At 40.1% G+C, this 16,803-nt stretch overlaps 1 protein-coding gene across 3 annotated transcripts in view; it reads left to right on the top strand.

Moving 5' to 3' along the window:
• The window catches only part of vti1a (vesicle transport through interaction with t-SNAREs 1A), a 119,752-nt gene that overhangs the window by 70,411 nt on the left and 32,538 nt on the right, over window positions 1-16,803 (top strand). For 2 of the 3 annotated variants that reach the window (XM_044337303.1, XM_044337304.1), the window contains exons 6-7: window positions 8,854-8,924; window positions 12,603-12,664. In XM_044337303.1, the coding sequence (XP_044193238.1) occupies window positions 8,854-8,924; window positions 12,603-12,664 (133 nt within the window). Of the gene's footprint in view, window positions 1-8,853; window positions 8,925-12,602; window positions 12,676-16,803 lie in introns of all 3 variants that reach the window. The other variant, XM_044337306.1, reaches the window with a different exon arrangement.

The raw sequence follows: 16,803 nt of genomic DNA, 5'->3' as shown, positions 1-16,803 counted from the left end.
CAACTCTGTGGCCCCAGTCATTGTTAAATGAGGCGCATGATGTGTCTCTCTTTTGTGAGTCCCCTCTGTGCCTCGTATTCCCCCTATAATAGCAGTATTATTTTCCTTTTACCAGAGCAGGGAAGTGCAATGGTATTATCCCAAAGTAAAAGACAAACTTCTGTTTGTGCTGTCTGTCAGAGCAGCCACAATGAGGCAGTGTTCTAGTAACAGGCTCCACTGTTGCTTGCTCAAACGAATAATCAGAGCACCTTAGATTTGCTAAAGAGAATTTGATGTATCATCTGCGCATAAGGGGGCAACTATGGCGGTTTGCAGTGAATTGTTTAATGCATGCCACCAATATGGGCATGAAATAATGAAGCCTTTTATTTTCAGTCCTCCGATACATGACAAATAAAAGACGATTATTTAATTTCCATACATCTGAGAACATGAAAATTGAAAAAGGACGTATTTTTTAAGTTAAAAAAATTATGGTTCTTACAATCTTAGTTGTTTATTTCTAGTTTTGGCCATCTTCCTGACATCTGGAAATGCAACCACAATACATGTCTTTAAGCAGTCAGGTGATCAGAAAGGTTGCAAACAATTCCCCAGTATACTGTAACTTATTATGTAAACCACTTATTGAGTGATTATAATGAAGGATGATACAACCAAAATTTTCAATTACAGTTGTCAGTTAAAAATGATAAAAATGTGCTAAAAGTGGGAAGTTGGGTAGGTCAAATTAAACTGACCCGTACCAGTCACTAGTGATTGATATATGGATGCTCTGACATAATTTTCAATATTAAGACTATTTAAGCATTCATAAAATTGACTTTAGAGGGCTCAAACCAGGTTTACATTAATCTAGTCATTTTGATAATTAATATGAACATTACATGAATGTCACTAGTTTGCATTAATCTCATGAATCTTAAAGGAATAGTGTTAGCCAACTAGGGTTTATGCTCCAAAATCAAATATTATTGAAAAGAGACGAGGCGGAACAGATGTAAGCACCAACAAATTAGTTACAATACTAATTGGTACCAAGAAAATCCGCTTCATTCAAACATATTGAGCTGGCCTTCCTGGTGCAACCCGTCACACTAGAGCCAGCCGTAACACTTAACCCAGCTCTCCTTTTTTTTTTTTACTATGTTTTGGGAACCCTTCCTCAGTCATGAGTATTAATGAATTCAAAGTTTAAGGAAAATAATCTTAAAGTATTTCCAACTGTCAGATCCTATCAGTGCAACCACTTCTAATGGCCTGCGCCTTCCATTCAGGCTAATGTTTGATGTCTTGCTTTCATGCCCTCCTTTTTCTCCATTGCTAAATTGCTGCTGACAGTCCTGTGTCCCCACAGACTGTTTGTTTGTGTTCGAACCATGCTTGTTTTACATATTATTGACGTAACGAGGATTCATTTTGTGAGCTGTTAATGGGGGGAAGGGAGGGAGTGGTCCATTGCTTTCTCATATTCAAATAGGATGTGATCATGAGTCAGGTTGCAATCTGTTGTAGCGCTGAATACGCTAAGGAAGATGTAGGACTTTTTAGAAACTCCAAAGCGACGCCAAATCTTTTATAAAAGTAGAACAGATTTTTCATGTCCAAACCACTTGACGTGGGAACAGCTGGGCAGGTATAGTCAGGCTGCAGAAGGCGTCACATCCTCATCAGTTTAAACAGTAGTGGTGATCAAGCCTTGATCAAGACATCCCAGAGGCTCCTGTGTGTGTGTTTCATTGTGTTCGCATCAGTTCTAACTTTAATTCACAAACAGTGGGGTTGGGGGGAGTTGATTCCAACAAGGCACATTTAATAAGTTATTTCATTCATTTTAGCAACAAGAACCTATTATCAGTAGGTGTTGAAAAGTGCTAAATACTCCTAACACTCTGAAGAAAAATAGTGGGAGGCTCCCAACAGGCCTTGTCAAAACATGCAAATGAGCTTGACGCCAAGTCCGATTTTGACAAACATAATTAAGGTGTTCCAATTTGGGACATGTTAATAGAGAAGACTGCAGGCCTCCCCCAGGTCTTCACTAATCATAAAGCCTTAAAGCTTTGTGTGTGTGTGTGTGTGTGTGCATGTGTGTGTGTGTGTGTGTATTTTCTCTCCCTCATCTCCCATTTCATTGGATAATGAACTGTTGTAGAGTGTTAGATCTCCTTTCGCAGTCTTTCACTGAGTTTGAGGAGATAGGCAGGGAAGAGCTGCCCGAGGTGTGGTGTTGTACAGATAATTAAAAGGCAAGAAGTTTGTGTTTTGCTCTTTGATCTGCCTGTCAACTTTCTGATTAGAGACGTAAAAGCCTTTAATCAACAGTAATGTGATAATTAATGCTCCTAAACTGTTGAAAACGAACCAGAGGAACGTCAAGTTTTCTCTTTCTTCTTCCATCCTCGTCCGTATATCTCTCCCTGAGTCCATTTCCGACAAACTGGCAAACTTTTCTCCTCAGTCAGTTCCACCAGGGGTTTTTAAATCAGATGTTGTGTTTGATTAGGACCAACTGACATGTTGTTTTCTCCTACATACGCCTCTCTCTAGTCTTGGTATCAGCAGAGCTCAAATTCGCTCAGCGTGTTTGTCTTCCAAATCCAACAGAATGCTCTCGTTTTTAATTTCTCCTGTGCTACCATCTATTGTTGGGGTTTTTTTGTGTGTGTGTTTTTTTTTTACATATATTTGACCTTCAGCTTTAATATGGTTATCATATTATTACAATGCTCACATGCTGTGTTACCATCATTTATACAGCTACTCAATTGATAATAAAATCTAATTATTTATGTTGCAGACTAAAGCACTTAAACTCTAGTTTTATTACTTAGGCTGACTGTGGTTGAATAAAGTTTTTATGCACTAGTGTTTCTTATTTTTTTATTTACATACTATTTATTTTTAACATTTTAGTTGCAATGTGGCCAGTACAATTGTGTGACACAAATGTCAGCACTATGAATAATGCATACACAAATTAGCTCATTCGGATATGAGTTTTAATTCTACACTTCATACATTTTTTACGAATTTGACCAAGTTTAATCAACACATAAAAAATCATTTTCCTAGCACTGGAAATGGAATTAATAAGTCCGCTCTGTTTGAGCTTCACAATTGACCAATCGGGATACACTTAGAATAGGTGTATAGGCTGACCAGCCGTCTGTAGAAATTCCCTGTTTTTTAATTGAAGACCTCAGAAAGCAATGCTCCTGCCCACACATTGTTGCATGTGGGGCAATCACAGCAAGCACCCAAGTCCATTAGTTTTCATTTGGATGGTTCAGTAAGACTGGTTGATTAAGTCCAGGCAATTTGCTTGTAGGAGCCCTCGTTCTCCACTCACCCCTCCTGCTTGTCAGCCCTCTGCCACCAGCAGGGTTGTCGTTCAGGTTAATTTAATCTGGTTTGTTAGACATTTTAACACAATAGCTTTGTGGCTGTCGAGATTCCTTGGCACAGTGTAAGGGGTTTGCTGTAGTTTATTATGGTGGGACTTTGCATTTGAATGCTCTTGGATATTTGACTGTATTGGTTATTGTAAATATTTGTGTTTACGTTGTTACTAAACCATGGAAAGCCGTATAATATACAGTATCCACAGGGACATGTAGGTATGGGTAATTTCATAAGTGTAAAACAAGATATTCCTTTTCAAGCCTCATCAATTTTCATTGAATGAGGGTGAAGGGGACTTTGTTGTTAAAAAAAAAAAAATGTAAATCTGGCGATCTGAGAATTTGACTTTGAGACTGAGGTGAAAGGAAAAGAGGAGGGGGAGCTCAAATAGAGGGAAAATGCAGCTTTCAGTTCACTCCACCCAGGTTCAGCTTTAAACAAATGGTTCTATTACCAGCTGGTCTCCTACAGGCCTGGTCATTTATACCCATTAAACTTGCGTCTTATCACCCATAAGACACTCTTACATCTCTCCATCCACCAATTGTCTATAATCAGCCATTTAAAACAGCGGCGGAAATTTCTTTTGCGCTTTGCTTCGGTCTGACGGACAGGCAAACGAGCCGGGAGGAGGAGGGACGGGGGAGGAGAGAGGGATATTTTCTGTGGAATGATGAATAGGCCAAGTTGAGTGGCTGACTAACAGAGATCTGTCTTAATCAGAAGTGATTTGTCAGAACAGGAGCTCTGCGGGGTCAGGGCGCAGGTGATGAATAAAACAGAGGCTGGCGGAGTGAAGAAAGGCCCCAGAAATCCACCCTGACTGCCCACCACCACTGATACACATGCAAAGGGAAGGGCCGATGCATGGGCTAAGTCAGGATGGACTGGGATGGCTCTGCTGCTTCATCTTGCCCAGAATATTCCTTGTTTTGGCCATTTTAAGTGCTCAGACTGTGGAAAGAACTGGCCAATGCCTGTCCCAACACTACCAATACAAGGTGTAGGAGAGGAATCAGTGGTAAACACGCAAGGTGGGATAATGTACATCTTCTCATTAAACACTAGAAATGTCATTAACGCTTCATTAAATCCTTTATTGTGATATAACAGTTCCTGATTAACATGTGACAGAGTTTGTTGTTATTATAAGTAAGCTGTCATAACATTGCCGAACCCCCAGATGCTACATGCCCCCCTCGTGACCCAGCAGTTGGCACCTCTTTATTTTGAACTATAGCTCAGTGCGAAGGCGCTAGCCTCATGGCCTGTGGGCTCAGCATTACAAATACATCCCAGTGTGGGTACAACTTTGATGGAGGTGATGAAATTGTGTCACCAGGCAGTTGTAGACTTGAGAAATCCTAAAAAAAAAAAAAAAAAAAAGCTTCTCTGGAAGTGTACAAAGACAGGTAACTTTATTCACCTGGGGGACGCAGGAATATAAGTTTACTGCTACACTGTGTGTGTGTGTGTGTGTGTGTGTGTGTGTGTGTGTGTGACAGAGAGAGAGAATGATAGAGAGAGAAAATTTATGGTCTAACATTTATCAGGCTCCTCCTTACTTACCCTCAACCCTCCCATGGGTTTCCATACCCCGTTTGTTGGAGTGTGTGGCTTGTGTCCAGATATAAGTGTGTGTGGTAACCTTCAAAAAGTGGTCTCAACTGCTTAATGAAAAGGAGCTGTGCTGAGCTTCAGAGCACACCACTGTCAGGTCTTGTACCCTTTCAGCTCTGGGGACAGAGGGAGCAAGGCAAAAAAAAACGCAACTCAGAAAGAGAGACAGGGCCCTCAGACAATGTGTAACTGCTCTGAAACAGCTCCTGTAAAATAGATGATGTGTCCAATTAAATGTGTCCATGTACTGGGGAAAATTGAGGGCTATGGAGGTTTGGGTGGCACTGACTTTCTGAGCTGTTTTGTCCTGAGCCAGGCTGAGCATACTTGGGCAGTTTATGATATATACTTTTTAGACACATCGATAAATAAGTAGTTGAGCCTTTTCTTTAGAGAACCTGAGAATTAGGCAAAATAAGTGAACCCTTCTGTTGTTGGAAGTATTCAGGAGTCGATGCAAACACATATGAGTCTTAGTTTCCTCCAATTGTGTTTGGCCTGTTTTACATTGCTTGTTCAAGCATTACAGATTACATTACTACATACACTAGTAAAGTTAATTGTCCTCTTAATATATTTTCCAGCCATCTTATCATTATTAACTAAACAATGAAGTGTTGAGCTGAGGTAAAATAGAAAAGGAGTGTGCTCTTTCAATAGTGTGTCCATGGATTTACAGGAAAGAATTCCTGATCCACACACAATTTTCCCCTCAATCTAATTTGTGCCTTCAACTTTTCTACGCTAATTCTTTTCCACAGTTACATTAGAGGAATGAGTTGAATTAAGGCTCTCTAGTGCTGGTGTGAGGGTAATGTAATGGAATAATGGGCTTGTTAAATGGACCTTTGGGGATGGGGATCTTTAACAAGTGAGTCAGAGCAAGGCCTCTGTGCCAGAGTTATTTAAATTGTTAATAGCTGTTTAAACTGGAGGGGAATATTTTACTCACTAACGAGCAACAAGTCAGGGGCATTAGGAGTAAATTATTTCTCCTCTCGTGTATTGTTTTTATCAACTGTAAATTTTTCATTTTAAAAGATTGCCCCTATTTTTTTAATACCCCACATTTTTGTCTTGGACCTAAACTGTATACTCATTTTGATTTTTTTTTTTTTAGCTGTCAAAGATTCTGTATTCACTTTAATTTGTAATATGTTTACACTGAAAAAGTCAGAATCCTATGCTGCTAACAATTTTGGGGTGGAAGCCTTGTCTCCATCAACGCTGATGCTGATTAAATACTTGTCCCAATATGGGAGTGGTTTGTTATTTGAACCTTTCATTACTCCTGTACATTAGATTTTTTTTTGCTTTTAACTCAATATTTTTGCACCATTTATCACCCAACAAGTTCTTTTTCCCAGTAACTAATGACGTTTTACACAGACCACTGGACAGCAGGGCTTAAATAAGATGAATGGAAATGTAGATACATGCCAGAAAATGACTAATGCAAGGGAAGATGCATGATAAAGACAATAAACACCATACGTTCCCTTGGGAGGTGTTGTGTACACCTCTAATGGCTCAGTGTGGTGGGGGATACCCAGAGAGAGATGACTTGGGGAGAGACCTTAATGACCACAGAGCCAACGAAAATGTACAAACTGTGATGAAACATTTAAGTCCGTCAAACTCAAGAGACTATTCAGTTGACTGCAATTGATTTTTTACTGCTCTAGTCATGGATATCCATTGAAAATTTCTTCAATGTCACACAATTAATTTTTCTTGTTATAACATAAAGATTCATTTAATAACTGAAATCTTCTTACCATCTTGTATTATGACTCTGCACTGTTATTTTTGCTCTTGTCAATGTGTCTTTCTCTCTAAAGAGTGTTGAAAGGTCTCCCTCTTAATCAAGGTTATGGACTGTGCTGTAGCTCTCTTCTAGGAAGGCTAAAATAAATGTATGTGGTTTTAACAAAAAACTTACTGCAAGTATAAAGAAATGTACATTTTTCCTCAGCAGCTGCTACATTTGTCAAGGGCAACCATTTGCATGCATCAATACAGTCCCTCACTATAGACAACATGCAGTGGTGAAGCTTTGTACTTGATAGAGGACTATTGAAACCCTGGTTCATGTCATTCACCAGCACTGCGCTCTCTAAAGCACATCACAATAGACAGAAAGCCACTGCGCTTCCATTCTTGTCGCTGAAAGGTAGCTTATTTCCAAGACTAGTCATACCTTCTTTTCCTTTTCTTTTGTTTTAATTCATGTTTGTTACCTCCAGTAAACATTGTCTATTGGGAACCATGATTGTCTTGCAAAACATACCTCAACAGAATGTTTCTAATGATTGTTTAGTACTTGAGTTAAGATATCTTTGGAGGCCTTTTCTCCTCCTGCCTCATCCATCTTTTTACACATTGCAAACTTTTCCAATAATGCACTTACCATCAAAAAAAAAAACTCTGCTGCTGCAATGCTTGTCACACTCATTTATTTAGGAAAAAAGCCACAAACCCTGACAGAGATGGATAGATGTGCTTATTTGTCTCTTTAACAGAAGATTTCCGCTACAGCTCCCTTCCTGTTTATCCCTTGTTCTTCTCCAATGGGGACGGGGGAGGGCCTGTATTTTTATGGTTATTAATACCTGCACTCAGTCTTTTAATCTGCCCTATTTGTCACATGTGACTGTCTGACTGCACTGTTTAATCTGGGTATCCTTCAATCTGTCTCGTCCCAGATTAGAAATTAATGAAGGCAGGAAGAGACACATTTGAGTCAGTTACAGTGTAGGGGGGTAAAAGGGATGGGATGAATGGAAGACGAATGTCGTTCATTTGACAGTGCTTTCTCTTTTTTCCTACTTCTCCCTGAGCCCCTTTCTCTGTCTCTCACTCTCTATCATTCTCTCTATTTCTCTCTCTCCTCTCTTGTTTAGCTGCCAGATGTAGCCCATTTTTGCACTGCACCCCCCAAACAGGCTCTCAGCACGTGGGTCCTTTGGTGTGCGGCACCTGTGTAGTGTAATACAGTCAGCAACTGCGTTGTTTATTCCAGATTTGTTTGGTGCGCTTGAAAGCCTGTCTTTGATCCATGCAAAGATTCTTCACTTCTTTTCCTTTTTTTTCCAGATTCATCCTCTGCCTCCCTCATTTTTAAACGCTAATGCCGTAGCAGTATGGGTACATTGATGGCAGCAGTGGGTTTTTGGTTGGGGGGGGGGGTGGCTTATTTGGTTTATCCTTTTTTTTTTTTTGCTTTCTTTTCTCATCCCCAACCCAAGGGACAGGAAAATGACAGTGACCACTGACAAGCTTGTCAGGTGCCTTGTCGGGGATGTTTTATAACTGTGCGTTAATGTGTTTACATCTACAACTGACGAGAGGCATTTAAAAAGGAAATCGCATAATGAATATTGCATTGGCTGAGTGGACCCCACTGGCAGGCTGGATGCTGGGGTATTGTTACCTAGAACTTCATGTCTGTTTACTTCAGCATTTTAAGAAGGTTTAAAAAACACTTCCCATAGCTACAGTATTCTGCTATCTGCCCGCCTGATGCTCCCTCTAGACTGATGTCTCTGTACACTGTACAGTTAGTGTAAAAAATATTGCAGTGAAGGCAGGTAAAAAATGTCTCATAATTTCCACTTTGGTCAAGATGAGACGTAGTTGAAGGGGGCAGAAAGACAGAAAATAAAGAGATTCATACTGTACAGTTAGACAATATGGTATGAGTATGATGTAAATGTTTGCAGTTGTATAAGTGAAGTCATTTTCCATTCTTTTTTGACTTTGACCTCCTTATTTTGTGAATGTTGGACATAGCTTCTCCTCACACTGCATCTGCTTCTTTTACAGAACAAGTGGGACAAGAGATTCTTTCCAACCTGCACAGTGACCGTGAGAAGATACAGAGAGCCAGAGAAAGGGTGAGTACACACATGCCACTGCTTATGTATCCATTCTAACACACGTTTGCAAGACCATAAAGGTGTTAGAACTGGTTAGCAACAGTCACCACTTTCTGCATGGTTTGCCAAATAAACACACAAATGTAGGTTTACACAGACAAACATGACATACCCACTGCCTTGGACATGCTTTACGCTTGTGCAGACAAAGGTCTCTGTCAGCAGTATTGTATTGGCAAGGTACTTGTGCTAGTTATTGATAGCACTACAGTAGAGATATTTTGGTCATCAATGTCTCCTCACAGTCTGAATTTGAATGTGTTTGTTCTGTTTGATCAAAATTCAAAAGCAGACTAATCTTATTTCACCATGTCACATGTAGTGAAATCAGCTCGCTCGTGGCTACATATTCGTGGTACCTGTATGCCATTCTCCGATATTTTTCCCCATTTTCTTCCACTCACGTTAATGGAGTTTAACTTTGCCAGCTGCCATCCTTCCACACCTACCCTCCTTCTCACTTTCCCTCAGAGAGTATCCCCAGTCAGTAGCACTGCACCACCTTACATCCAGCCAGCCAAACAGACAGGTAGGCAGAGACAGAAAAGACCAAACACAGGAAGGGGGCCCAGCACTGACGGCCCCCTCAACACAGAATGCTTAAAGATCACAACATGGCAGTGGGCCTCGCACAGGCGATTTCAAAGGAAATCAAACATCTCCTTTCAAAACGGTCCACAGTGTCTACTGAGAGTACCTGCTCTCTCTTTCTTTTGCTTTCTCTCTCTCTCTCTCTCCCTTCTTCCCATGAGTCTTCTTTGCTGAGCCCCCCCTCCACCACCACCACCACCACCACACACACACACACACACACACTCAGAGGGCTTTAAAGGCAGTTTGCGGGGCAAAACTAAAGAAAGAAGAAGCCAAGATATAAAGACACAAGGTTGAGGGTTGATTAACAGCTCTTTTGCATCAAAGAGATAGAAGGTGAAGGGGGTATAGTTTAAGCATAAATGCCAAAACATGAATGTACAAACACACTGTAGCAATTGGCGCCTTTAAGCACACACTCCCTAAGTCACACACACACATACACATGTTTTGTTACACCGATCGCTTCAACACATATGCACACATACAAACACACACCAATACACACAAACCCCTATGCTCAGCAGGAGGTGTGGCCTTTTGTTTTGCTTTTATGGTACAAATAGAAGTCAATGGCAGGTTACAACACTGGGTCAAAGCAGCGTGCTCCCAACTCTGAACCCCTTAGTGGATTGAAGAAAGTGATTTTTTACCATTCTCTTGTCTAGCTCATACAAAGGCCTTCAGGTAACAAGGAAGAAAGTTTTAAAAAATTGTTCCCAAAAATTTGTAATCTATATCCTTGAATTAATAATTAATGTCCACAAAATTATTAATTTAAGGTTAGGATTGACTAATTTCAGGGAATCAAATAAGCAATTTGTATGTGCAATTTATGAATTTGTTCCCCCAAATGAATAATTATTGCCCTTAAATGATTAAATCATGCGCTGATTACTAAATTTGCCCACTCTCTTCTCTATTGATCAGATGCACATCTTCCCTCAGTAGCCCATTTTGTTTGCATTTTGTGACCATTAATCTGCTCCACAAAGTAAGCAATATATATATTACTGTAAGTACTTAGTCTGAGTGCTTTTCCTTATCCAAGCAGACTATCCACAACAAGCTATAACTTCAGTGTCTACTGTTACAGTAACTTAACAGTATTAATTTGACGATTTAGTTATTTAAATTTCCCACCCTATCGCTTACCGTAACAAACTTAAATACCCAAGAAGAATGATGTTTTCATTTTTTACTTTTCATCCTCAAGACTGAACATTTCTCATGACTCCCTGACTTCCTGATTGCCCTCTTTTGGCTCTTGATAGATCGAAGCTATATGAATCAGACAGTGGGTGAATTTTATACCCAAATGAGATTTATTTTATAATAATACAGTGCTTATATAATATGAATGAATTTTAATCCTGAAAAATGAGGCTGTGTTTGGAGATTTCTCTGTCTTTGAGCTGTACATTAAAATCAAAAGATAGATCCACCCACCTCCTGTTATCTTGATATAGGGAACCCCAGTGAATATTATTTTTAAATAGACACTCAACTCCACTAAAATGTCAGTTGGTTTCCATTTCAAGTTAAGGAGGAAAGCATGAGACTTGGTAGGGAGGCTGTGGAGAGTGAGTGATAGGAATGGAAAGAAGGAATGATTCAGAGAGAGATGTATTTTGGGAGAAAGTGTGAAGTGTCTAGGGGACAGATCTGTGGTCAGAGGTAGACATCAGGCAACTGCAGCACTTGTTGTCTTTGCCAGAGGGCCCAAACCCCAGGTCCCCCACCTCCTACCCTGTACCACATGTATCCTTGGCTTTGGCAACCTGCATTGCACCAGCCCAGGCTGTCAGAGGGTAGGAAGGAAGGATGCAAGAAGAAGAAGAAGAAGAAGAAAGTAGCAGTGAAGGAGGGCTAGGAAGAGAAAGCCAGAGAGATGACTGCAAAATGAGCCAGATTAAACTGGAAAAAGAGTGATGCTGGAACCATTGTAAAGAAGAGGAATGTTGGAAAAAGAGATGTGAAATTGAGCAATTAAAAAAAAAAAGAATAGAATACAATATAATACACTGATGAAAACATACTGAGTGAGAGTGACTTTATTGGAAAAGCAGTTATTATCTCAGAGAAGGATGTAGATGAATGACTGCAACTGAAACTCATGCCCACACTCCCCCGTCATCCTCTAGAAAATGCGACTACAGGTAGATGTTAGTGGCAGCTCACTCAGTGCTGTGTCAGCATTTTTTTATTTTATTTTATTTTTTACAGTCACACTCTCACCTTGTTGGCAACATCTCTGCCAGTTTCTCCCCCCTGTGAAAGTCCCCGTACCTGATAACCCCTGTAGGGGGAAAAAAGGCAGAGAGAAAAGAGAAGATGGTACAGGAAAAAGGAAAATATCCAAGGCAATTAGCATGAATAGCCATAAGTGTTGCTTCAAGGACTCCCTGCACTTGCCATCTACGTCAAAAGTAAAGGGTCCTTCTCACTCTTTTTCCATCACCGTTCTACTGTTTGCTCTTCAGCAACATGAGCAGAAGGCCATTAGAGTGACGTGTCCTTCTAAGTGGAATGTTACTTGACTACTCATTTAAAGTTATAGATATTATCTGTATATCTAAAAAAAACAGCTCAGTAAAGTGTGAAACTTGAGAGGGTCCAAACTGCCCTTGAGCAAGGCCTTAAAGCCAGTAGCACAAGGCTGTGCAACAGTATAAACTTACACCAGTATACAGTACCACTGTAAATGTGTCTTTAATTTTGCAAGACTTCAAAAAAAAGTGTATAATAGGTCCCCCTGTTATCCATCAGTTATCATCTGTTATAAGATGTAGTGTGTTCATTTCCAATTTTCTCAGTCAAGTAAGAGTTCATCAAGAAATTACTTTTCCTTCTTTTCTGTCCTTTAATTGCATAGTGAGGTGGTCCAATGTTGATTGGTTTTAATACCAGTGCAATTTGTAGTCAGAGGGGGAGTTGATAGAGGACATAATGGTTATTTTATAATTTCTTTGTAGACTTTGTTTAATAACTTGTATCAAAATGGAAACTTTAACGTGTCTTTCAATGTTTCTGTCCTTCCAGCTGAGAGAAACAGATGCCAATCTGGGGAAGAGTTCACGCATCCTTACCGGCATGCTGAGAAGGTAAGAGGAAGGTAGGGACCCTGTTTCTGCACCTCTCTGTATGTATCATGCCATACCTGTGCTGTGAGAGTGCTCTAAGTCATCACCATCTGATATGTTATCATCGGCTCAAGATCAAGATTATCCAAATTTTCATCTCTGTCTTAAAGACTGCAGAGATGAATAAATACAAACAAATTAATAGATGGATGAATTAATTAATGGATGCATGAATACAAAATAGTCTGTAGTCACTATTTACCTTCAAAAAATCCTTCTGTATGAACTTTGACTGGCTGATTGTGTCCATTTAAATAGAATTTTATTTGGATGACATTATCAAACAAGTATTGGACAAGATACAATTGTGATTAGATGCAACATCTTGTTCTGCAACATATAGTAATATAATTTTTGAGAGTCATGTTTTCTTGGTGAATTGTTTTAATTCTGATTATTAGTTGTATGCTCCTTTAATGCAACACTTAGATCTAAACTGACTAAACTAACAAACGGCCTGATATTTTTAAAAAAAAACATTTGGATTGGATACAATGGTATTGGTGTTAAGTGCCTGGGTAGACTAGCCCAGCATAGCATGCTGCTGAAAAAAACTGGAAAAAAAACAAGTACACACTGCACATGTATCTTCTATTCTTTTCTTCTCTTTGCCTTTGTTTTTTACAAAATGCACTTACAACCCATGTCCAACTTGTAGTCTTTGTTTCTCTCGCTTGCTAGTTCATGCACAAGGAAGCCGCCACCAATCACACAAACACAAAATTCAAACACAAATATTTCAATACTCCTTGCATTATCTTATGCACCCGCCTCCTAATACACACATGCAGTACATACCCGCAGATACACACACACACACACACACACACACACATACACACACACCGTAATATCTTGTCACATCTCCATTTTATAAAGTGCCTGTGTGCCTACCCCTGAACCGTGACGCCATGGTTTTGTTTCTCGCTCCTCTTTCTTGTTTTTTTTTCTCCCTGTCGCCCACTGTGGATTTTGATTAAGAGTAATATGTAAATGACACCGACTAAATGTAAAATCCTGGGGCCAGGAAGGAAGTGCCAATTGAAATAGATGCTTCAGTGCCCGTAGACAATTTGGAGGGCGGCTCACAGGGCGGCCGGCACTTACTAGAGAGGGAAGGCCTGAGGAGGGCTGTGACGCCGACTGTAACCAATATTTCTGCATATGTCTCCATTTTGTCAAGTTTGATTATGGGAAGAGGAGGAGGATTGTGGGGGGGTCAACTCGCCTGGCATGTCACCCAAAGCTGTCCAGAAATCATTCATCATTCCCTCCTCCTTCCCTCTCGTCCCCCCACCCCCCCACCCCCTCTGGTGCTGAAGTAAATAACACACACTTATTTCAATATTATCATATTAATGTTAAAGTTCAGCTGTCACCTAATGGGAAGACTTAATCAGACGTAGCATTTTAAGAGGCAAGCTGCCACCCGCCCCCCCGATTTCCAGCCCCCTCTTGACGTGCCTTACCTCCTCTGGTTAGCCCCCTGCTCAAATCAGGATTTATGAGGGCTTTCCAAAGTGGGGCCCGGCTGCGAGCCTCTTCGACTACCACCCGCCTTTCTGCTTGATGGGAGCAGCACAACATACACCCCCTGCCTTTCCTTAACAAAAAGTCTTTTTTTTTTTCTTCCAGTTTCTCCACTGTTTGAATAAAAGAAAGTGGGTTTTGTTGTAAGGTTGTGGGCTGGAAGCGTCAAATCTAAAGTCATTTATAACCAGAGATAGAGAACTGAGAGCAAAAAGTAAGTTCAGGATGGTTCAATGATATCTCAACACCCCCCTTTTTAGGCAATTCTTCCTCATTTCCCCATTCATTTCATTATTTGCATCGCCGGTTTTCTGCCTTTTGATTAATAGTATATTTGTGTGCAATGTCAGAGCAATTGTTGTCTCCTTACATTGTTGTGAGGGTTGGGGGTTGGTTGCTTTGTCACTTGTTCACTTGTTTGAAACAGCTATAGAAGTAGTGTATTGCTTTAAGTCTACCACCAGCAGTATGTAAAGGACTTTCACAAACAAGTGCAGTAAACCTTTCCCACTATGTATTATAACCTCAGCACTTGTGACACAAAACAGAGGTGGATGCAGATACTCATTCATGCACAGGTTGTTGAATATTCCATCTTTTGTTTAATTATTTTTTGGTGTTCCTTTTGGTGAGAATGCAGCAATTAGCTAAATATGAAAGCATATATATTTTATTATTGTCCAAGCGAAGAGCTTTGAACAATTCTTACATGAATAACACAAAGAGATGTTGCATTTTTTGCCATTGTACTAGGGTAGTGAGCACATTAATACATCAGCAACTTAAAGTTGATTGTGAACAGTCAACGTTGGCCTCGATCCATGCCCAGACAAATAGATTTATTGTGTGTGTGTGTGTGTGTGTTTCGAGGGATATGTTGTAATATGAGATAAATGGTGGCCTTTTTCATTGTTGGTGTAGTTTATTTTAAACTCACACCTCTTCTTTAAGCGTCTGTATGGTCTGGTGGATATCACCCCAGCTGAGAAACGATTAGACACTCATTAAGCTAGCTGTCAGGGTTCAAGAAAGCCAATTAACTTAAAGACTCTGTGAATATCACTTATTGTAAGAAACATTCAGAGACAGACACATCTCAAATAGCTGTTGCTTTGTTTGAAAATTAATCTTTACAAATTTCTCACTGTGAAACTCATCACTGCCAAAGAGGATAATTAGTGTAAAAACTGTTTATAGGTGCTGTTGATTGGCTGGGTCGTGGGTTGATAACTACTCTCACAAATGTAGCCTCTGTCTCACGTCAGCTCTATTCATTTACTTAGTGGATGTCAGTGGTCTAGTGGTGGGCACCCAGGGCATCCACTCTTAGTTAATTTTTAATTCAATCATGTGAAGTCCTGTGGGTTTTAATTATACCATGACAGGCACAGTGATCCCAGTGAGGCATAAAGGAAAACCTAATATTATATTAATATCTATGATCATCAAATCATCTATTATCATATATTTAGAGCTGGTTTAGCACCACCACCAGACTCTTTGTACCACAAAGAAAATATTTGATAACATTGTTGCTTTGCAAGTGTTTTACTATCTTTCACTGGTTGCATTCCTCATTCAAAGAAGTAGATTTTTAGTGTAAATGTCTGTATTATAGGGGAAATTAATACTTTGTGTTTTAGGGAAATATGATATAAAATATGAACAGCACCTTAATCACTTAAGCGAGGGTAGTACTGGACAACAGTTGCCTGGGTCCAGACCTTTGAGTCCGGCCACTCCACCAAGTAGAGTTGACTGACTGACAAGGATAACAGTCTTAGAATATCTCTAATTCAGGTGTATTGCTACAAGAGAGCTACAGGTTTTAATCTTTGATACCATCAAGCAACACTTTCTGCTCCATTGACAGTGAACAAAATACTTATTTTGTCTGGTTGAACTTGCAGAAACTGTAAAATAAGACCAGTGGAATGGATATCTTTCATTCGATCATTCAACCCTTTTTGCAGTTCTGTGAAATAAAAGACACCTCAGCCCACAAACCTGAGCATGGATTGAATCTGCACAGTGACATTGCATACCTGAGTCTTTTCTCCTTGAGACTTGATCAGGTTCCGAAATTTTAAAAGGAACTGAACTATCTGATGTCAAAGGATTTATATATGTATGTAGACTCTATTTAGAACATTTTCCTCTAAACTAACTGGTCTTCAATACTTTGGGAGATGTTGCATTTGGAAAGGTTACGGCTCACAGTGTGGCTTACAATCCCTGATTAGAGAAGCCGCATACCTTTTGATAACGCCTGTGTTGTCTCCATGGCAGACTGACACTATGGCTTTTCGTAAATACAAAATGGCCCTATGACTGTAGTGTGAGCCTTCCTGCCGCTATACTGAACATCTCAAGCATCTCACCCACCACAGTCAGACCTGTTGGGAATGGGATGCTGCTCAAGACCGAGTTAGGACTACTGGGGCTACTGGCAGCTTCATTGAAGGAGGGGGCACAGTGAAGGGCAATGAAGCAGGGAGGACGGGGGGGTTGATGTATATTTTGAAGCAGAGGGGTTGTCTGCTCTCGCTGGCAGCTGATCCCACATGCAG

The sequence above is a fragment of the Thunnus albacares genome, chromosome 20 (assembly GCF_914725855.1).
Source record: "Thunnus albacares chromosome 20, fThuAlb1.1, whole genome shotgun sequence".
NCBI lineage: Eukaryota > Metazoa > Chordata > Actinopteri > Scombriformes > Scombridae > Thunnus > Thunnus albacares.
This window is presented reverse-complemented; position numbering and strand designations above follow the sequence as displayed.